At 38.9% G+C, this 23,621-nt stretch overlaps 1 protein-coding gene and 1 pseudogene across 10 annotated transcripts in view; both read left to right on the top strand.

The window, feature by feature from the left end:
• MARK1 (microtubule affinity regulating kinase 1) overlaps positions 1–23,621 on the top strand; it is a 136,037-nt gene that overhangs the window by 93,334 nt on the left and 19,082 nt on the right. For all 10 annotated transcript variants that reach the window (XM_016939088.4, XM_016939077.4, XM_016939080.4 and 7 more), the window contains 4 exons: positions 9,847–9,946; positions 11,013–11,125; positions 14,183–14,336; positions 14,640–14,833. In XM_016939088.4, coding sequence (XP_016794577.3) covers positions 9,847–9,946; positions 11,013–11,125; positions 14,183–14,336; positions 14,640–14,833 — 561 coding nt within the window. The remainder of the gene's footprint in view (positions 1–9,846; positions 9,947–11,012; positions 11,126–14,182; positions 14,337–14,639; positions 14,834–23,621) is intronic.
• Positions 4,458–6,352, top strand: LOC100615118 (histone deacetylase 1-like; annotated as a pseudogene).

Raw genomic sequence — 23,621 nt, 5'->3', positions numbered from 1 at the left:
TTGATATGCACTTCTTGCTTTGTCATAAGAATGCACTCCTTCCTTTTTAATAGCTATGTTATTCTCCTTGGGTTACGTAACGTAATTTATTTAACTATTCCCTGCTTATTGCACATCTGATTGTTTCCATTGTTTTTGATAAAAAACAATGTGGTATACTTTTTTCCCCTTTGGGATATATGCTTAGATAAATTCTTCAGAGTGGAATTACTGGGTCAAAGGGTGTAAGTGATCGGATAGCTCTTTTATCATTGCCAAAAGATATGTGTGACCCAAGGCTTTTGAATGTACCTATTCTCCATACCCTGATTCAATAATGGATACAAATTCTAGTATTTGATGCCTTGCTTTAATTTGTATTTCTTTTATTAGCAATAAAATGGAATATTTTAATGAATAGTTTGTGCTTCTTCATGTATAAGCTCTCAGTGTCTTTTAACTACTTGTCTTAAGGAGTCTGGTTAATAAGCCTTATAGATTTGTACCAACTTTGTATATTTTAATATAAAATATTTTTCTGGTAATTTCCACATTTTAAAAAAATGGAACATCATGAATGTTTTTTCAGTGTTACTTTAGTGTCATGAATTATTGATTAGAGTATCCTCTAGTCTTTCTTCACTATATATTTTGCTAATATTGAAATTTGATTTAGAGAATTTTACATGGTTGCATATTGTTTCAAACTTATTTAACTTACCTTTCTGTTGCTACCAGACATAACTGTGTATTTTATTAAAGTGTTTCTTAAAGACTCATAAGTTAAATGCCTTATTTATCATCTGTGAAAATAAAAATTATTGAAATTAGTTTCACATTCTACTAGGCCTATAGTTTGTTTCCAGACATAAGCAAACAGTTACATAATTTTTTCAGGTTATATATGTGAATGCTGTCAGCTCTTTCTAATTGTACTAGTCTGGAACTTCCATGTGTTATACTGTCCTCTCATAATGAGGGCATTATGATTTTAAAAGGATTTGTGCTTTATGTTGTACATTAGGGTTTTTTTAAACCCATTTATTGGAATATTAGTATGTCTAGATTTTTTTATTAGAAAGAAACTGAAAAACTTTTCTGCTTTCCCTGTTTTGTATGTGTTCGTTCATTTTTCCAGTCTTTAACCAAGATGGACTATATTACCTTTCAAAACAATGCAAAATTTGAGCCTGAAGCAAAGCTCCTCTTATTGCCCTCTCTTTGTCATCATTGGTCCTCCCATAAAAGTGTTTATTTTGACTTTTGATACTTAATTTTTCAGGTGTTACTAAAATAATCTTTACAGTCTTGTTTATGTCTGCCAAATGACAGTAAAGCAAAAAAATCAATTAATTCATAATTTTTAATGAAAGATTTCTGTGTACAAATTCAGAAGCATATAGTATATTTTACAAAGGTTGAAATCATTTAAGTAAAATTATTTGTCTGGCCATTCTAAATTTCATATTTTTAAAATGTGCACCTCAGGCCAGGCTTGATGGCTCATGACTGTAATCCAAATACTTTGGGAGGCCAAGGCGGGCAGATCACCTGAGTCCAGGAGATCGAGACCAGCCTGGGCAACATGGAAAAACCCTGTCTCTACATTAGCTGGGCGTGGTGTCACACATCTGTAGTCCTAGCTACTCGGGAGGCTGAAGCACGAGGATTGCTTGAGCCCAGGAGGTTGAGGATGCTGTAAGCCATGATTGCGCCACTGGACTGCAGCCGGGATGACAGAACAAGACCCTGTCTCCAAATAAGATAAAATAAAATAAATGTGCATCTAAGTATAGAGTGTATATTTCCCATAGCTGGTTTAATTCTTTAATTCGTCTGAATTAATTATTTTGTTAATGTAACTCTCAGGCAGTCATTTATGTTCATTGGCACTGATGGCTAGAGTAAACTTTGTTTTGTTAATTTTGGAATTGTTTTTGTCCTCTAGTTTCTCAGGAGGTACCTGAAATGAAATCGGAGTGGATGAGTTTATTCAGCTAGTTTCTATGTCTAGTGCAGTTGGTTGGCCTAGTTCTTTATACCATGCCTGAGACCACCCAGACTCGGGTTACATGAGCTCTCTCCTGTCACCCAGTACCTCCATTTTCTGGGAAAGTTTTTCCCTCGACTTTTAATGTTAACTCTTTTGGTTACCATGAAAGAATTTTACATATGCATGAGGTTCACACAACTAAGGGCAGGTAGTCCATATCTCTCTTCCCTTTCATGTATCCATACTTCGTTGCTTTCTATGCTTTATTTTGGAAAAAAATAACAGAGTTATTAACAGAGTTAAACCCCCACATCTTCCCTTTCTTAAGGAGATCTTCTTTCCAACCTTTATCTTCCATTCTGAGAAGATTACTTTTATTCTACTTTGAAATACAACTGTTGTTGTGAGACAAACTGCTAAGTAGACTCTTGGTGATTCCCAGTGACTAGAATAATAATAATAAAGGGAAACAAAACTGTTGATTCTCTCATTGCTGCCCAATTCTCTTTCTTTCCTTATCACTGCATTTTCTACTTTTTCTGACTCAGCCTAGCCTCAAATCTAGTTTTATGTGAGGATTAGCAGTCAGTCCTTCTGTGTCCACCTATTGTTTTTTTTCCCGTGCTAATTATAAAATGTTGTATAAAATGTATTCTTTCATTGTATACAATCTGTGTGCTTAGTAAAAGAAGGGTGCCTCCTCACTGTTCCTCACATCCTTCTGCCATGACTTTGCACCATTCCAAATACTGCTTATGTTTCAAATCAGTTTACATCCTGCCCCCTTACAGTTCCTTCCCTGAAAATCCCAGCCCACACTTCAAGTTGTTCTTTTGGTCTTTATTAAAACTCACTGCTAATAGCACAACTTTAAATAGTTAATTCTGTTGTGTATTCAAATAGTTTTGGCTGACACCTGTAATCCTAGCACTTTGGGAGGCCCAAGGGGGCGGATCACCTAAGGTCAGGAGTTTAAGACCAGCCTGGCCAACATGATGAAACCCCATCTCTACTAAAAATACAAAAATTAGCTGGCCATGGTGGCGAGCGCCTGTAATCCCAGCTACTCGGGAGGCTGAGGCAGGAGAATCACTGGAACCTGGGAAGTGGAGGTTGCAGTGAACTGAGATCACGCCACTGCACTCCAGCCTGGGAAACAGAATGAGATTCCATCTCAAAAAAAAAAATAGGTTGGGCACGGTGGTTCACACCTGTAATCCCAGCACTTTGGGAGGCCGAGGTGGGCGGATCACCTGAGGTTGGGAGTTCGAGAGCAGCCTGACCAACATGGAGAAACCCCGTCTCTATTAAAGATACAAAATCAGCCAGGCATGGTGCCCATGCCTGTAATCCCAGCTACTCCAGAGGCTGAGGCAGGAGAATCGCTTGAACCTAGGAGGGCAGAGGTAGCAGTGAGGCGAGATTGTGCCACTGCACTCCAGCCTGGGTGACAGAGCAAAACTTCGTTTCAAAAAAAAAAAAAAAAGTTTTAGATTTCATAAGTAAATCTCATTTCCCCAAATAACAAACAAATCACTTAAGGGTTTGATCCATGTATATATTTTTTCTGACAGGAACATATGGATATGAAGTGAGCACCAAATAAATACAACTTAACTGAGAAACATCAGAAAGTTATTTTCATTTTCCTTCTAACGGCTTATCTCTCAGCTATCAAATCTGCTATTGCTCCTATATTTCTTGCTTAATTTATAGAAACCATATTCTGCCAGGCACCTGATTTAAAATTCTCAGAACTCTCTTGTATTCCATCCATTCCCTCAGAACCAAATGAATCTTGTCATCAAGTGCAATAGATTATACTTCTGGTTTCTTTCTTCCATTTCCTCATGTCTAGTTCAGTCCTCTGTTCTCTTGTCTTCTTGTTGCTAATCTCTGGATTCTGTCTTACCCAGGGATCTTGTAGCAACATTATTTTAAAACACTACCTTGTTCAAAAACAGGCATCTGTAGTGAGAAAAACAGTATATAAGGCACAGCCTTTGTCCTCAAGGACTTTAAATAATGTGAAGGAGATAAACCTCTACACAACTGACTGTAATCAAAGGTAGAGTTTAATAACAGTAACACTAGGATATAAGCAGAGTTCCATGGAAACACAGGAGAAGGACAGATGAGTGATTAAGACGAGGTTTTATTCATTCAGTTTACAAATATGTACTGACCATTTAGTGCTGGGTACTTTTAGGTGCTGGATATGCAATATTGAACAAACCAGACATGGATCATTCTTTGATTGGGTTTATGGTCCAGTGGTGGAGATACATGATTAACAGGTAAACCAAAATATTACATAACAACAAGCTACATTCAATTGTAGGCAAAGATCAGGGTGCCATGAAAGAGAGTAACAGAAAGGTCCCAGGCTTTATGTGGTCATTTTGAAATAAAAAGGAACTTAGGTGGGAAGATAGGGGAAAACATTCTAGGCAAATATCCTTGTCTTTTATTCCGCTGAGAAGATAGAAACCAAAAGTCATGAGTACTCTTCACTTCCCATTCCCATACCTTAAACATTACTGTTGAGACCAACTGATGGGAGGGACGGAAGGCAAGCAAGATGACGCAGACACAGGGCACCAGGAGGAAAGTCTGTTACTACTACGACGGGGATGTTGGAAATTAATATTATAGACAAGACCATCCAATGAAGCCTCACCAAATCTACTACTCACAATTTGCTGCCCAGCTATGGTCTCCACTGAACAATAGAAATCTGTCACCCTCACAAACCCAGTACTGAGGAGATGACCAAGTACCACAGGGATGACTACATTAAATTCTTGCGCCCCATCTCTTCAGATACATGTTCGAGCACAGCAAGCAGATGCAGATTCAACGTCGGCAAGGACTGTCCAGTATTCAATGGCCTGTTTGAATTCTTACAGTTGTCTACTGGTGGCTCTCTGGCAAGTGCTGTGAAACTTAATAAGCAGCAGATAGACATTGCTGTGAATTGGGCTGGGGGCCTGAACCATGCCAAGAAGCCTGAGGCATCTGGCTTCTATTACATCAATGACATTGTCTTGGCCATCCTGGAACTGCTAACCTATCACCAGAGGGTGCTGTATATTGACATTGATATTCACCACGGCGATGGGATGGAAGAGGCCTTCTATACCACAGACTGGGTCATGACTATGTCTTCTCCTAAGTAGGGAGATAACTTTTCAGGAACTAGGGATCTACAGGATATTGGGGCTGGCAAAGGCAAGTATTATGCTGTTAACTACCTGCTCCGAGATGGGATTGACGACAAGTCCTATGAGGCCATTTCAAGTGCAGTGCTCTTACAGTGTGGCTCCGACTCCTTATCTGGGGACTGGTTAGGTTGCTTCAATCTGATCATCAAAGCACATGCTGGCCTGTCATGGTGGCTCATGCCTGTTCTCAGCATTTTGGGAGGCCCAGGCAGGAGAATCACTTGAGGTCAGAAGTTTGACACCAGCCTGGCCAACATGGTGAAACCCCGCATCTACTAAAAATACAAAAATTAGTCAGACATGGTGGTGCACTTCTGTAATCCCAGCTATTCGGGAGGCTGAGTCATGAGAATCGCTTGCACCCTAGAGGCGGAGGTTGCAGTGAGCTGATTGCACCAGGGCACTCCAGCCTGGAGAACTGAGTGAGACTCCATCTCAAAAAAAAAAGGGGTTGAGGGGGGCATGCCAAGTGTATGGAATTTGTCAAGAGCTTTAACCTGCCTATGCTGATGCTGGGAGGAAGTGGTTCCAATTTGTAATGTTGCCTAGTGCTGGACATATGAGACAGGTGTGGCCCTGGATACAGAGATCCCTAATGAGCTTCCATACAGCGACTACTTGGAATAGTTTGGACCAGATTTCAAGCTCCACATCAGTCCTTCCAGTATGACTAACCAGAACACGAATGGTACTTGGAGAAGATAAACAGCGACTGTTTGAGAACCTGAGAATGCTGCCCCACACACCTGGGTCCAAATGCAGGTGATTCCAGAGGATCTGTCCCTGAGGAGAGTGGCGATGAGAGCGAAGAAGACCCTGACAAATGGATCTTGATCTGTTCCTCTGACAAACGAATTGCCTGTGAGGAAGAGTTCTCTGACTCTGATGAGGTGAGAGAGGGTGGCCACAAGAACTCCTCCAACTTCAAAAAAGCCAAGACAGTCAAAACAGGATGGAAAAGAGAAAGACCTAGATGAGAAGAGCAAAGGCACAGAAGAGGAGAAAACCAAGGAGGAGAAGCCAGAAGCCAAAGGGGTCAAGGAGGAGGTCAGGTTGGCCTGAGCAGACCTCTCCAGCTCTGGCTTCTTGCCAAGTCCCCTGCCTTTCTCCACCAACACCTCAGGTTTTATACTTTCTATTTCTCTGTGTATTTATAGGAAAGTTTATTAAATATAAATATCCCCAGGGACTAGACAGAAACCAAGGCCCTGAGCCCAGGGCAGCTATGCTGGGTGAACTCTTCTAGGAGCTGCCTTGCCACCCATCCTTCCATCCTTCCCCAGTTCTTAACTTTGAACCATAAAGAGTACCAGGTTTGGGTGAAAGGGATACTTTCATGCAACCATAAGACAAAATCCTGAAATGCCAAATGCCTGCTTAGCAGCTTTGGAAAGGTACCCTTATTGAACATTCTAGAAGGGGTGGCCAGGTCTTCAAGGGTCTCCCGTTCTTTTCAGGCTGCTAATGTAACATCAGCCATTTTTAGATTGGCTCTGTCCTCATACCTTCCCAGTGGCCTCAGGTGAGCCAAGAAACTCACACTGCCTGCCCTTTGTCTTCCCCTAATTCTGCAGGTGGAGGTTGGTGGTCTAGTTTCCTTTTTGAGACACTGTTTTCATTTTTGAGACCTTTGTAATAAAATGGTACATTTCTATACAAAAAAATTTAACTGTTTAGACCCCATCTCTCCCCACTGCTTGTCACAGTGGAAAGATGTCTTTTGTTGAAGACTTCACTCACTCATCTGTTTGCTGTATCTGGTGACTACCTTCCTTCTCAGTATCTCACCCCTTCAAAAAGGCTCTCTCTTCTGTAACCAACTGAACCTTGTCTCTATCGACTCCTTTTCCTCAGCTTTTATACATACGTGAATCTCTTCCACTAAAAAAGGCATCCTTCAACCCGGCAATCCCCTTTCAGTGCTGCCATCTTGCTCCTCCTTTGTAGTGAGCCCTTTTGAAGAGTATCTACACTTAAACCATCACCCATTCCTCACCAATCCATTTACTTTCTGGTTCCTAGTGCCACCACTCCACTGAAATTTCCCCCAGCAAAGTCCTCCATCTCTGTTGCTAAACACAAGGGGCTACTTATTTAGTCGTCACCTTATTTGACCATTTGGCTATATTTGACAGGACTCTCCTCTTCGAAGAACTCTTTCCTCGCCTTCCATGTCATGCTGTGCGGGTTTTTCTTTTTGGATTTCTTTTCTTTCTAACCTTTAAATACTAGTGTTCCTTGAGGCTGTACTCTGAGCCCTCTTCTATTCATTCTTACACTATTCATTCTTCCTGGAGAATCGCACCCACCCCACAACTTTTGTACAGCATCCTCTGTAGGCTAAGGATTCCTGAGTCTCAATCCCTAGCCTTCCAAGAAAATATGAATTCTCTAGAAAGTTTAATTTAAAAATGTATCATGTGGCTGGGCATGGTGGCTCATGCCTATAATCCCAGCACTTTGGGAAGCCGAGGCAAGCAGATAACTTGAACCCAAGAGTTCAAGCCTGGGCAACATAGTGAGACCCTGTCTTTAAAAAAAAAAAAAATCATGTGACGATGACCGCTGGAAAAGCCTCCAATCCAGCACAGCAGTATTCTTAAGAGATTCCAGTTGTTAGAGATCTGCCCTGGATTTCTTATTTTCTGGTGATTAGCTTTAGGTAGATATGAATAAATGAGGGGAAGGTACCTGGGCAGTCAAGAAATTAGCCTTCAAAAGATATATATTTGGGAAGTTATTTTTCTAATTAGTGGAATATTGGCAAGTAAAGTTTAAAGATGGAGAATGTACTTTACAGGACCTGGAAAAAGCAATTAATATATCAGCACCTAAAATGAAAACCTAAAATTCTGTAGTAATAAAAAGTGAACAATCTTTCTAAATTAATACGGAATTATTCAAATAAGTTTCTTCCAGTTTTCCATTGCCTGACCATGAGTATAGTAAATTCTCTACAAGATTGCCTTTTTTTTTTTTTTTTTTGGTGGTGGTGGTGGTAAAAAACACGTAACATATATTTACCCTCAACAACTTCTAAGTGTGTATCACAGTGTCGTTAACTATATGTACATTGTTGTACAACAGATCTCCAGAACTTTTTCATCTTGTGTGACTAAAACTCTGTACTCATTGAACAAATCCCCATTTCTCCCTCATCAGCCCCAGCAATCATCATTCATCTTGTGTGACTAAAACTCTGTACTCATTGAACAAATCACCATTTCCCCCTCATCAGCCCCAGCAATCACCATTCTATTATACTTTATGTTCCTGTGAGTTTAACTACTTTAGATAATCTGTATAAGTAGAATCATGCAGTATTTGTCTTCTGTGATTGGCTTATTTCACTTAGCATAATGTCCTCAAGGTTCATCCATGTTGTAACATATAACAGGATTTTTTTAAGGCTGAATAATATTTATTTGTATTTATGTACCACATTTTCTTTATCAATTCATTTGTCAATGGACATTTAGGTTCCTTCCACATCCTGGCTTTTGTGACTAATGCTGCAGTGAATATAAGTTTCTGAATAGCTCTTTGATATTCTGCTTTCAGTTTTTTTGGATAAATACCCAGAAGTGGGATTACTGGATCATATGGTAGTTCTATTTTTAATTTTTTGAGGAACCTCTGTACTATTTTCCATAGCAGCTGCACCATTTTAGATTCCTGCCAGCAGTTCACAGGGGTTTCAGTTTCTCCACATGCTCACCAACACTTGTTTCCTGTTTTTTTGGTAGTGGCCATCCTAATGAGTATAAGGTGATAGCTCACTATGGTTTTGAGTTCCCTGATGACTGGTGATGTTGAGCATCTTTTCACACAGCAAGCATGCTTGTTGGCCACTTATGTATCTTTTTTGGAGAAATATCTGTTAATTACTTTGCCCATTTTTTATTCAGGTTATTTGTTTTGATGTTATTGAGTTGCAGGCATTCTTTACATATTCTGAATATTTACTCCTTATCCAGTATATGTTTTGCAAATATTTTTCCCATTCTCTAGTTGGCCCCCACAAGGTTGCCTTTTAACAGCCCAGGACTGTCTGTTATTTCACAGCCTTAGCTTAATCTGACTCTGGTAATTCACATCAACCCCAGCTTGATTCTTACCTAATTCCTAACTCTAGACTTAAATTTTGACTGCCTTCCCTTCCCACATTATCTTAGCTATCTTTATTGATAGCTTTACTGCTAACCCTGATTTTCATTCCCCATGACCTCTTCTTTACTAATATTTTAGTAAATGATGATTTTAAAATAAGGCATATATTTGGCATAAAACAGGAAAAAATTATAATCTCTGTATTAATCTTAAATGTAAAAATCTGAAACAGAAGTTAAAATCTGTTTTATAAGAAGTAAATTCTTATGTTAAAATATCCAAATTTGAAAATATTCCCTTTGAAGGAATAAGAGAGACATGCTATTTTGAATCAATGCATTTGGTGAGTGTGTAGGGAGATAGTCATAGTTGTTGTGTGTGTCCCAAAATCTTACACCTCTTTTTGGCCCACTAATCAAACTATAAATGTCACATGAAACTTCTTGAGTGAACTAGTAATTTTACATTTGCTAAAACAGAGCTATAATAAGTGGCTGAATGTTCTGATTGACCACACATAATGTAGAGTTTATTTCCTAGCAAATAATGAAAGATCGATGGATGAATGTTGGTCATGAAGAGGAAGAACTAAAGCCATATACTGAGCCTGATCCGGATTTCAATGACACAAAAAGAATAGGTAAGTATTTAAACATGGTAAGAAGTGCTGTCCCTAGGCAACAAGTAAGAGTCCTTTAGTGTGCCAAAATAGTGTTTAAGGGTATAAATAGGAAGCAATTTTTATTTGAAAAATACTTGCATTGTCATTTTAATGATAATATGCTGAAAATTATACATTTCAAGTTCCCTAATTTGTTCCCATATATATTATGGTCTAATTCAATGTTTGACAACAGTGATATAAAACCTAATGTAAATAAATCGAATTCTTTCCTTTCAGTGATGCCCAGCAGGAGGAATGGCTGATGTAACTATCAGCACTGATCAGACTGATAAGCATCAGCGAACATAGCATGTATTTTAACCAAAGACGTAGAGGCACCGAATTAAGAGTTGAACACTTTGGCTCTCCCTTTCTTTTTCCACTGTCTTAGCAATGTTTATTCTCCCTCCTCACTCGTCCTGCTACTGCCCATACCCAGCCAGAGCTCTCCTTCTAACTTGTTCTCTTCATTTCACAATCCCTTCCCAAAGCCATCATTTAGTCTCAGCTGAGTCATCTCAACTGTGTTCCTATCTGGCTTGAGGGCAGAGTGTCAGGGGAGAGCATTTTAGGGTGTTAGGAACCTGATCAGAAAAACCATGGAAATTCAAATCTCCCAAAGAAGAGTCAACCTACTGCAAATCAGAAAGCAGAAAATTTTAAGAGATGAAAGAAACCACTTCACTAGTAGCTGAGGACGAATTGAGAGAAAGACAGAGAATTTTGTGTGTAACAAAGACTGACATGGTCTTAGACTGGACAAAGAAAGTTAGCTCAGGAATGTATTAGGCAATGAGAAATTAAGTGGGCCCATTAATATATTAACCATGATGTAGGTAATTTCTGCATGTAAAATTATCATTGTACAATATCTGTGAACATATGGTATCCGTAGGTTAATAGTCCAGAAGTTTTTAAAACTACACTTTAAATTTTCATGACTAAGTTTTCATATTCAAAGATGGCAAACTTGCCCGTTTTTGTTGATTCGTTTACGAAAATAAAACCATTTTCAGAAAATTTCTCTTTTTTAAATTTCTAGACATTATGGTCACCATGGGCTTTGCACGAGATGAAATAAATGATGCCTTAATAAATCAGAAGTATGATGAAGTTATGGCTACTTATATTCTTCTAGGTAGAAAACCACCTGAAGTAAGTTTTTCACCTTTTCAGATTACTGTGAATTATTTCTTGAGCTAATATATTAGTTAATATATTCTTTGTGGAATCAAAAATAATATAAAGATCCTACCCTAACATTCTTATTTATTGGACTTCAAAAATCAAGATGTTAAATTATGAACTGGTTGTATTTCTGGGTACCAAGAGAGATTTTATGAAAGAATAGGTCTACTGTCTTTCTTAGCTCCAAGAGCCACCATTCACAGCCTGGCCTTTGAGAATGGCCTCCCCCACAGCTTGTGCATCCAAATGTAACAGTCCCACCAAAGGTAATATGGTTATTCCAAGTGTACAGAAAAGACAGTGAGTGAAACATGAGGAAGTGATAGCATTTAAAATAAAATGTATGTCTTAAAGGATTTTTAAAAGAGGTAACTCCAGGAAAGGTTATTTGATGATATTTTGCCTTATAAAGTGTCAAGTGACTGATGCTTTCAATTGGGAATTCTCAAGGCCAGGAGAACTATAATAAGGAGATGGATTCAGGAAATAACTGTATACAAATGGTGAACTATGTTAGTCAGTTTTGCATTGCTATAAAGAAGTACCTGAGACGGTAATTTATAAAGAAAAGAAGTTTATTTGACTCACAGTACTGCAGGCTGTACACAAAGCATAGTGTTGGCATCTGCTTCTGGTAAGGGCCTCAGGAAGCTTACAGACATGATGGAAGGTGAGGGGGAGCCAGCATGTCACATGGCAAGAGGGAACAGGTGAGAGGTGGGGGAGGTGCCACGCTCTTTTAAATAACCAGATCTAGCGTGAACCCATAAAGGGAGAACTTGTTACCACGAGGACAGCACCAGGCCATTCATGAAGGGTCCACCTTCCTGACTCAAATACCTCCCTCTAGGCCCACTCCAACATTGGAGGTCACACTTCAACATGAGATTTGGAGGGGACAGAGCATCCAAACCATATCATGAAGCATAAAAGCAAATGATTCTTTAGGAAAACAAATATAAAGGCTATACATCGAGAGTCAAGAACAGATTGCAGAGCATTAACAATTTATTGGAAGTTAGACATCTGTGGGAGGTATTTTAGAGAGAAAAAGCTGAAATTATTTATAATTCCGTAGTAACTGTTAATGGAGCAGTGCACTCCAGCTGACATATATTGAACCTTTATTGTACCAGAAATGATGCTGTGCACTGTGAATAGAAGGACAAGAAAGTCTCTGCTCTCAAGGAGCCCTTAGTCTAGAGACGAGGTGAGCAGTTAATAGTATGGTACAGTATGTGTTCTGATTTGGGGGATGCACAGCATACTCTGGGAGCATATAGGTGGACATGTACCTACAACAGGCTAAGGTCAGACCCACCAAGGCAGGTCTGTGTGACATGTAAGAAGTAGAATTAACAGTAGCACTTGGCGACCAGTTGGAAATAAGAGATAAGAGCCCATGAGATTTCCAATATGGAAGACTGTGTAAGCACATTTGCCAAGATAGGAAAGGTACAGATTTTAGGGGGAAGAGGGGAAGTTCAATTTGAGATGGTTGAATTTGAGATTCCTGTTGGATGGAGCTATTAGGCATTTGGATATAAAGATCTGAATTGGAGGGAGAGATTTGAATAATTAATAGATTTGGAGTCTTCATTAGAGGGGAACACATTGCAGACAGTAGTGTGCCAGGAACTGTTCTAAGGACTTTACAAATACTAATTAATCTAATCCTCCCAGTGAACCTACCAGGTAGGTACTATTATAATGGAAGAGAATCTTTAGTGGAGACATTAATAGCTAGAGATGTGGTATCAAAGAAGCCAAGTCAAGAGAATTTTAAGTGGGAAATAGTACAAATGGTTATTTCTAAAGGCTTTGAACTGAACTGTTTCTACTTAGATTTTAAAGTACACTCCCGAAGTCTTTAATTTTCCTGTTAATTTAAATATAAAAGAAGCACTAATTTTATAAGTATATAACCATGCCACGCATGAATTTAAATGAAGTATGAATTGTATCAAATACAAACGAATGAGGCTACTGGTAAGTAGTAAGAGCCTGAACTTTGGAGCCAGCTTCACTGGATCTAAGCACCCCCACCCCTGCCCTACCCCAGCACAACCACTAACTATGCAACTAAGGCAATTAATTTTCTGTGCCTCAGTTTTCTTATCTATAAAATGAGGGCAATAATGTGCTTATCTTTTAGAATCATTGAAAATGTTAAATGAATGAGTACTTATAAACTCGGAACAGCTTCTAGTGGATTATTATGTGCTTAAAAACTTGAAACAGTTTCTAGTGGATTATTATGTGCTCTGCATTAGCTGTTTATTATCATCGGTATTGCTCTGTGATTTATCATTAGTATTATCTATATATGAATTTAGATTTCCTATTGGGATGCCAGTGATTCCAACAAAAGTTTGCTGGCAGCAAACAACTTGTATGTTACAGAGAGAGGGATAGTGTGTCAACCTACAGTTTACCATGCTGAGTTCTAAACAGATATAATTTCCTGATCAGAAACAGTAAACCAGATTTTTTTTTTGCAAATGTGGAGAAAACCAAACAAATCTATATGTATGTTTATATGCATACATATGTGTATATACATGTGTGTATATTTAAAATTTTAGATTTTATTGTAAGTTTGAATCTCAGTGATGCCCCTTAACTTTTTTAACCTCAGTTTTTCCATCTATAAAGTGTAGGTTAATACATCACAGGTTTGTTGTGATGATTAAATAAAGTGACATATAGAAAGAGCTTATTTAGCACAGTGCCTAGTCTATAATAACCCATTCAGTAATTGGTAGCTGTTATTTCGTATTTTGACTAAACTAAGGATTTGTACAAGATAATACAAGATTATGGTAGTCACTAAAGCGTATTCTATCCAGTTCACCCCTTTTCCTGCTTGCCAACTTAAAGTTCTAGGCCCAATACTACACTGTTTTTTCAGTTTGGATTACTTCTTGTATAGCTTTAAGTCATTTAGAAAATCAAGAGTGCAGTGTTTGTGCAAACTTTTTTTTTTTTTTTGCTTTAAAATCCTTGTGGTTTTTCTTCTTATAGTTTGAAGTTGGTGAATCGTTATCCAGTGGAAACTTGTGTCAGAGGTCCCGGCCCAGTAGTGACTTAAACAACAGCACTCTTCAGTCCCCTGCTCACCTGAAGGTCCAGAGAAGTATCTCAGCAAATCAGAAGCAGCGGCGTTTCAGTGATCATGGTAGGGGAAAAAGTCAAATAAGTGAAGCAACACACGGGTTCTTCCCAAACTTGTGTTTTTAAAGCATTGTACATTCACGTCTCTATGTGCTTGTGTTATCTAGTCCTCACAGACTTATATTACTGAATTATAAATATAATCCCTTTTGCAGGGACTGACCTGATTTTTGAAATCAAAATTTAATCTTCGTTCAGAGTTTAAAGCATGCAAATATGGATAATTTTAATACAGAGTTTTTGTTTGTGAGCAGAAAGTAGATCAGTTGTTTTTCAGCTCATTATGCTATTTTTAAAAAAATTATAGCTGGTCCATCCATTCCTCCTGCTGTATCATATACCAAAAGACCTCAGGCTAACAGTGTGGAAAGTGAACAGAAAGAGGAGTGGGACAAAGATGTGGCTCGAAAACTTGGCAGCACAACAGTTGGATCAAAAAGCGAGATGACTGCAAGCCCTCTTGTAGGGCCAGAGAGGAAAAAATCTTCAACTATTCCAAGTGTGAGTAAATACTCTGGTATATTGCAATTTATTGTAATAACTTGTTTTAGGGTTATGTGTAAAATTTTTATCTTTCATTTTTTTAAATGATTGAAAATTTTAAAGGGAATTATAATTTAAAGAACATGCAAAAGGGACCACACTTCTCATAAATGCAAGTTAAAAACAACAAAAAAGAATTCTTTTTTGCATGCGTTAACACTTAACCTCAACACAAAATGGTACATTAAACTTTCCTGCTTCATTTTCCTTTTTATAATGTTTATTTAATATTATATTGGCACATTTCATTTTTATTTACAAATAAGCTGTTTAATGAAGGCAGACTCAGTTAAATAATTAATTTATAAAGTTGCCTCACATTATTCACTTAAAACAGCAAACTGTAGAAATTATATAATGGGAACTAGAAGAAGGTTTGAGATGCTCTCCCATAAGGCAGCAGGAAAGAATAGAGATAAGAAAATATAAAAGAAAACTAAGATATACGAAATGTAGAAATAGAGTTGGTAACATTCAGATAATAGGTGTTTTGAAAGGAAAGGGAGCAAAATGAAGGAGGAGAAATAGTTAAAGAAATAATAACAAAAAATAAAGAGGGAAGATTTCATTTTGAAAAGACCCAGAGTGACAAATAGAAGCCAGAAAGAAAACCTATTCCTGGACTCTTAAAATAGAATTTATAGATACCAAAAAAAAGATGAAGAATATTTTAAAGATTCCAGAGTCAGCGCAGACGACCTTAAAAGGAACAAGATTCTGTAGTCCCAGCTACTCGGGAGGCTGAGGCAGGAGAATAGCTTGAACCCGGGAGGTGGAGCTTGCAGTGAGCTGAGATTGCACCATTGCACTCCAGCCTGGGCAGCAGAGCGAGACTCCGTTTAAAAAAAAAAAAAAAGGAACAAGATTCAGATTGACCTTAGGTTTATCAATAGCAACATGGATACAGTAAGATAAAGGGAAACATATTTTTAAAGTATTGAAAGAAAAGCTCATTGAGCCCAGAAATTTTATCTAGCCATGTTGTCATTTAAATATGAAGGTACAAAAACCATGTTCTTTGGCATAAAATGTCTCAACTGTTTTACTACACGGTGACCATTTGAAAACACCTTAGTTGGAGGAAGCATTCTTACAGGAAGAGAAATGAATCTAGAATGTTGCTGTAAAATATATAGGAGTTGAAAGTAATCAACTTACTAAAGTATTGTATGTAGTAACATAAGCAAAAAGAGGAAAATAATGAAAATTCAGAATCAAAACTCTGAATAGTATCCAGGGCATAAGGATAGAGGTGGAGATTAAAGAAATATAAACAAACACATGCCTTGTTAGGCAGATGATAGGAGTAAGTTTAAGAAATCATTAGCAGTTAAGAGGCCAGGCGCAGTGGCTCACACCTGTAATCCCAGCACTTTGGGAGGACGAGGTGACTGGATCACTTGAGGTCAGGGGTTTGAGACCAGCCTGACTAACATGATAAAACCCTGTTTCTACTAAAAATATAAAATTAGCTGGGCATGGTGGTGCACACCTGTAATCCCAGCTACTTGGGAGGCTGAGGCAGGAGAATCTCTGGAACCTGGGAGGCAGAGGTTGCAGTGAGCCAAGATCATGCCATTGCACTGCAGCCTGGGCAACAGTGAAACTCCATCTCAAAAAACAAAAGAAAGAAAGAAAGAAAGAAATCATTAGCAGTAAGCAGCAAACATGAGTTCAGGAACTTAAGGGTGAACAATGTAAGAACAAAGAATTAAAACCTTTAAACCAGCAGAAGGAAAAAAAAAAAAACCTCAGCCTGTGGACAGGAGAGAAAAAAATTACTTTAAATAGCAAATGCAAGATAAGATACCAAAATGCGCAAAATTCCAAGTGGCTTCAACTCCCTAATACCCATTATTTTATGTAGTCCACTGGAGCCTTACCTCTTTTGAATATGGTTATGTATATTTGAATATGTATGTATGATATGATTAGATTATCACCTTTTAGTCTGTGGAACAGATGTGCATAACCACTTCAAGAATTGATGGATAAAACCACTTAGCTTCTACCTGATCTGTTTAGAAATGATTGAACTATAATGGGGCTTAAAATTTTTTTTTTTTTTTTTGCTACAGAAGCCACTATTTGCCTTAGAGGACAGTTTCCAGTGTAATCACCCCACATAGCAGAAAGAAATAATTGGTCCCGTACTTTCTACCATTTAATATTAACCTGTCATTTGACTGAACTGAGTCTTATTTTTCCATGAACATACTCAGCTTTGTCTATCTCCATGCCTGTCTTTATGTAGTGCCCTTGCCTAAACATTCCCCTTACATTATGAAAATTCCATTTCCATAGATCATTTCAAGTCTTGTCTCCTGGACAGAATCTTTTATGGCCAAATACTCCAAAACCCATCAGCTTTTTCAATTGCTTATCCTGTCATTTAGCTCTTAGCTGTTTATATGCTGTCTTGTTTCATTCACTGTTGTTTTCCCATATAAACCTTATCTCCCCAAATTTATAATCTGTTGTATATTGACACAGCAGCTTTCTCACAGTCATTAGTGCTGAAGCATACAGTGTGTATTCAAAGCATATTTATTAAAGAAGGCATAAAAATTAAGAAATTAGTTTAAATTCAAATTAAATATGTCACACTTATTTATCATTTTTTTTAAAAAACATAAGCAAAAAGATTTTGATAGAGAAATTCTGTTCTTAGCCACATAATACTATAATATATTGTTATTTACTGTTTTAATTTTGGTAGTTTGAGAAACCAAAGTAATATATTTTGTTTAATTTTAGCACTATAGGAGTTTCTAAAGTAAAATTAATCATCTCCTCTTCCCTATCCATTTCCTTTTAGTCTGAACTCCTAATTATAACTAGTGCTAATCATTTAGGATGAATTCTTCTATAGGTTTTCCTTCATTAAAGAAAACATAGGCTGGGTGCAGTGGCTCATGACTGTAATCCCAGCACTTTTGCAGGCCATGGAGGAAGGCTTGCTTGAGGCCAGGAGTTTGAGACCAGCCTGGGCAACCTAGTGCAACTTGATTTCTACAAAATATTTTAAAATTAGCCTGGTGTAGTTCCAGGCTAGTTCCAGCATGCCTATAGTTCCAGCTACCTGGAAGGCTGAGGAGGGAGGATGACTTGAGCCCTGGAGTTTGAGGCTGCAATGAGCTATGAGCTATGGTTGTACCACTGTGCTCCAGCCTGGGTGACAGAGTGAGAGACCCTGTCAAAAAAATAAAAATAAAAATAAATAAGTGAATGTATATGTACACAGAGCATTATTTTATTTTACTTTTTTATAAAAATGAGATCATACTATGTAACATTTTAATTTATTTCACTTATAATAGTTTGGGGGTCCTTCTAGGTCGGAACATCAAGATCTTTTTAATAGATGCATATTATTTCATTGGTATTAACAGATAGATATAATTTATTCAACCTTTCTTTTGGTGAAGTGTTCAGAGTTTTTCATTCTCCAGAGTGCACATCCTTATACATTTACGTTATTGGTATACTTCTATTAGAGGCATTCTCAAAAGTTCCATGTCTGGGTCTGTGTGACTTCTTTTTAACCTCAGTGGCAAAGAGGCAGGCTCCTCATGCTCCTCAGTCCATGACACAGTCACCCTTGGTCTGTGCAGCCCCATCCCCACTGGCACTCACCTCACCTAAAACCTCAGCTCTGATGTGTCTTAGTATACTTGACTATGTGTATATCCTTGGAATATATACATTTAAATTTTTAATAAATGCTACCAAAGTAATTTTCCAAATGGTTGGGATAATTTAGAGAGTAGTTATTTCTCCACAAACTCATCAACAGGATATTATCAATCTTTAACATTTTTGCCAATCTGAAGGGCAAAAAGAAAAAAAAAGTTTCCATTTGTTTTCAATTTGCATTGTCTTGTCTATTGGTGACATTGATGGTGTGGCCCACAAAACCTAAAATGTTGACTATATGACTCTTTACAGAAAAAGTTTGCTAATCACTGCTTTAAAGCCAAAACACACAGCTTTAATACCTTTTCTTTGAGGTAATTTTTAGAAAGTACTTGAGCATTTACAATTCAAGCCCTGTAATAGTGTAAAATATTGCCTGAACAAATGAACATTTTTACCAGTGTCAGTAGAATATAATGGAAAACATTAAATCCATTCAAATGGCATGAAATGGTCCCTTGCTTTCTGATGGAAAAAGAAATAGTGCCCATAACATCCATAGGTAATTAATAGGTGATAGTACATTTAACGTTTATAAAATCAGAATTGTCTTAGTCAATAGTAAAAGCTCTTGCTTATAAGTATGATTCTATTGACAGTATTATTTAATATTAGTTTAGTATCTTGACTGAAGGATGATACTGGCAGATGATCTTTAAAACTGGCCAGTTGATAGCATGGGGAGAGTTTTGAGTTAAATAGTTAAATAGAATAATGGTTGGATAAATGTTTTGGTTAGTTATCTGAGTCATCTGTTTTATTGTTCATCACCCACAACCATCACAGACTAGAAATGAAAGGAGTCTCTCTTAGTTCATTTTGTGTTGCTATAACAGAATACCACATAATGGATACTTTATAAAGAAAAGAAATTTATTTCTTACAACTCTGGAGGCTGGGTAGTTCAGTATCAAGATGCCAACTTCTGGTGAGGGCATTCTTGCTGCATCATCCTGTGGCATGGAGGTCAAGAGGGCACATGCAAGAAAATAAGAGGGGGCCAAATATGCTTTTTATAACAAAGCCACTCTCAGATAACTAACGCACTTTCACAAGAATTCCTTTGTGAGACTAGAGCCTAATCACCTCTTATCAGCCACACCTCCCAACACTTTTGCATTGGGGATCAAGCTTCTAACACAGGAACTTCAGGAGACACATTCAAACTGTTGCAGAGTATTACTATTTGTAAGTAAGGTGCAGGAAAAACAAACTTAATATTTTCCTTCTAGAAATTCCCATCCAAAAATTATATGTGGGAGTTCAGGGAAAACCCTTGACTAGCCTAGAAACTTGGGAGCTAAGTGTTGAGTTTTGAAGACACAAATATGTTGTGCTGTTTTTGAATCAAGAAAACAATAAAACTTGTAAAGGCATTTTCCATATTATCTATCATATGTGTGAGCAGTACAAAATATAAAATGATGTAAACCACTGTGGTATGAATCTTAGTGCCCCCTGCACCCTCTGCCAAAATTCACATGTTAAAATTCTAACCCTAAAGGTGGTAGTATTAGAAGGCAGGGCCTTTAGGAGGTGATTAGGTCATGAGGGCCCTCACGAATGGGATTAGTGCCCTTACAAAAGAGGCCCAAGGGAGCTTGTTCTACCCTTCTACTGTGTGAAATCACAACAAAAAGATGGCCATCTAGGAAGCGGGCCTTCACATGCTGAGTATCTCTGCACCTTGATCTTGATCTCACAGCCTCTAGAACTGTGAGAAATAAATTTCTGTTGTTTATAAGCCAGCCAGTTTATGATATTTTTTTATAGCAGCCCAAACAGACTAAGACATGAACGCTAAGAAAAGTATTAATCAATTTTTTTACAAAATAAAGGGAAGAAGGAAGGGCCAAAGATGGCTGAGTAGAAACAATGCCTGTCTGCATCTCCCACCGAGAGGAACGCAAAAGGCGAGTGATTTCTGCCCTTCCAACTGAAGTACCCAGGTTCTTTCATTAGAACTAACTAGGTGATTGGTGTAACCCAAGAAAAGCAAGGAAAAGTGGCAGGGGTGGGGGTGGGCGGTTCACCCAGGAGCTGCACTGGGCAAAGGGACCTCCCTCCCCGAGCCAAGAGAGGCAGTGAGGGAGTGTGCTGCCTTCCTGGGGCACTACGCTTTTCCCACAGATTTTTGCAACTCATGGATCGGGAGATTCCCTGTGAGCCTACACCACCAGAGCCCTGGGTCCCAAGCACAAAACTGGGCAGACCCATGGCAGCTGCCCCTGTCAGCAGCCGTTTGGACAGGACTGAACTGCAGGAGTTTTTACATAATCTGGTGGCTCTCGAAACTCCAGAAAGGCAAGAGATTTGTCCACTCCCGTGGAAAGGGGGCTGAAGCCAGGGAGCCAAGCAGCCTCACTCAGTGGGTCTCCCTCCCATGGATCCCCCGCAAGCTAAGAGCCACTGACTTGGAATCCCCACTGGCCAGCACAGCAGCCTGGAGTCTGCCTAAGATGACCAAGTTCCCAGTGTTGGGGGCAACCGCCATTACTGCAGCTCTAGTCAGTGATTTTCCCCTGCCAGTGTTAGGGAGGCTGCATGGTTTGGACTGGGCTGTATTCCCCCACAGCACAGCATAGCAGCTGTGGCAGATCATGGCCAGACTGCTTCTTTAGGTGGGACCTGGATCCATCCCTCGTCACCAGGCAGGGCCTCCCTGCAGGAATCCCAGCAACTCCAGACAGGGTCTTACAGACAGAACTCTCATCTCCCTGAGACAGAGCACCTGGGGGGAGGGGCAGCTGTGGTCTCAGGTTAAGCAGTCCTACCTGCTGACTCTGAAGAGTCTGGGCGTTCAGAATGAGGGCGATTCCCTGAGCACAGATCACCAGCTCCACCAATGGGCAGCCAGACTGCTTCCTTAAGGACGTCCGTGATACTGTGCTTTTTGTCTGGGTGAGACCTCCCAAGTGGGGTTAGTAGACAACTCATACAGGAGAGTTCCAGCTGGCATCAGGTTGCTGCCCCTCTGGGACGAAGCTTCCAGAGGAAAGAGCAGACAGCAGTCTGCTGTTCTGCAGCCTCCACTGGTGATACCCAGGCAAACGGTCTGGAGTGGACCCCCAGAAAACTGCAGCAGACCTGCGGAAGAGGGGCCTGAGTGTTAGAAGAAAGACAAACAGAAAGCAACGACAAGTACATCAAAAAAGACCCCACAAAAACCCCATCCAAAGGTCAACAGCCTCAAAGATCAAAGGTACATAAATCCATGAAAATGAGGAAAAACCAACACGAAAATGCTGAAAATCCCAAAAGAAGAATGCCTCTTCTCCAAATAATTGCAACACCTCTCCAGCAAGGGAACAGAACTGGCTGAAGCTGAGATGGATGAACTGACAGAAGTAGGCTTCAGAAAGTGGGTAATAATGAACTTTGCTGAGCTAAAGGATTATGTTCAAACCCAATGCAAAGAAGCTAAGAACCGTGATGAAAGATTACAGGAGTTGTTAACTAGAATAACCAGTTTAGAGAGGAGCTTAATGACCTGATGGAGCCGAAAAACACAGCACGATGCAAACACAAGTAGCAACAGCTGAATAGACCAAGTGGAAGAGAGACTATCAGTTTGAAGACTATCTTGGTGAAATGAGGCAGGCAGTCAAGATTAGAGAAAAAAGGATGAAAATGAATGAACAAAACCTCCAAGAAACATGGGACTATGTAAAAGGACTGATTGGAGTACTTAAAAGAGACAGGGAGACTGGAACCAAGTTGGAAAACACACTTCAGGATATCATCCAGGAGAACTTCCCCAATCTAGCAAGACAGGCCAACATTCAGATTCAGAAAATATGGAGGACCCCAATAAGATACTCCACAAGATCAACCCCAAGACACATAATCATCAGATTCTCCAAGGTCAAAATGAAGGAAAAAATGTTAAGGCCAACCAGAGAGAAAGGCCAGGTCACCTACAAAGGGAAGTCTATTAGACTAACAGTGGACCTGTCAGTGTAAACCCTGCAAGCCAAAAGAGATTGGGGGCCAATATTCTACATTCTTAAAGAAAATTTCCAACCCAGAATTTCATATCTGGTCAAACTAAGCTTCAAAAATGAAGAAGTAAAATCCTTTTCAGACAAGCAAATGCTGAGGGATTTTGCCACCACCAGGCCTGCCTTGCAAGAGCTCCTGAAGGAAGTACTAAACATGGATAGGAAAATTTGTTACCAGCCATTACAAAAACACACTGAAGTACACAGACCGATGACACTATGAAGCAACTACGTTAACAAGTCTGCAAAATTGGCCACCCAGCATTATGATGACAGGATCAAATTAACACATAACAATATTAACCTTAAATGTAAATGAGCTGAATACCCCAATTAAAAGACACAGAATGGCAAGCTGGGTAAAGACAAGATCCATCAGTGTGCTGTATTCAAGAGACATATCTCACGTGCAGAGACACACATAGGCTCAAAATAAAGGGATGGAGGAAACTTTACCAAGCAAATGGAAAGCAGAAAAAAGCAGGGGTTGCAATCCTAGTTTCTGACAAAATAGACTTTAAACCAACAAAGGTCAGAAAAGACCAAGAAGGGCATTACATAATGGTAAAAGGTTCAATTCAACATGAAGAGCTAACTATCCTAAATATACGTGCACCCAATATAGAAGGACCCAGATTCATAAAACAAGTTCTTAAAGACCTACAAAGAGACTTAGACCCCCCTACACACACACAATAATAGTGGAAGACTTTAATACCCCACTGTCAGTATTAGACAGATCATCGAGACAGAAAATTAACAAGATACTCAGGACTTGAACTCAGCTCTGGACCAAGTGGACCTGATAGATATCTGCAGAACTCTCTACCCCAGAACAACAGAATATACATTTTTCTTGGTGCCATGTGGCATTTACTCTAAAATTGATCACATAATTGGAAGTAAAACACTCCTCAGCAAAGGCAAAAGAACTGAAATCATAACAGTCTCCCAGACCACAGGACAATCAAATTAGAACTCAAGATTAAGAAACACACTCAAAACCACATAATTACATGGAAATTGAATGACCTGCTCCTGAATGACTT

This window comes from Pan troglodytes, chromosome 1 (assembly GCF_028858775.2).
Source record: "Pan troglodytes isolate AG18354 chromosome 1, NHGRI_mPanTro3-v2.0_pri, whole genome shotgun sequence".
Taxonomy (NCBI): Eukaryota; Metazoa; Chordata; class Mammalia; order Primates; family Hominidae; genus Pan; species Pan troglodytes.
This window is presented reverse-complemented; position numbering and strand designations above follow the sequence as displayed.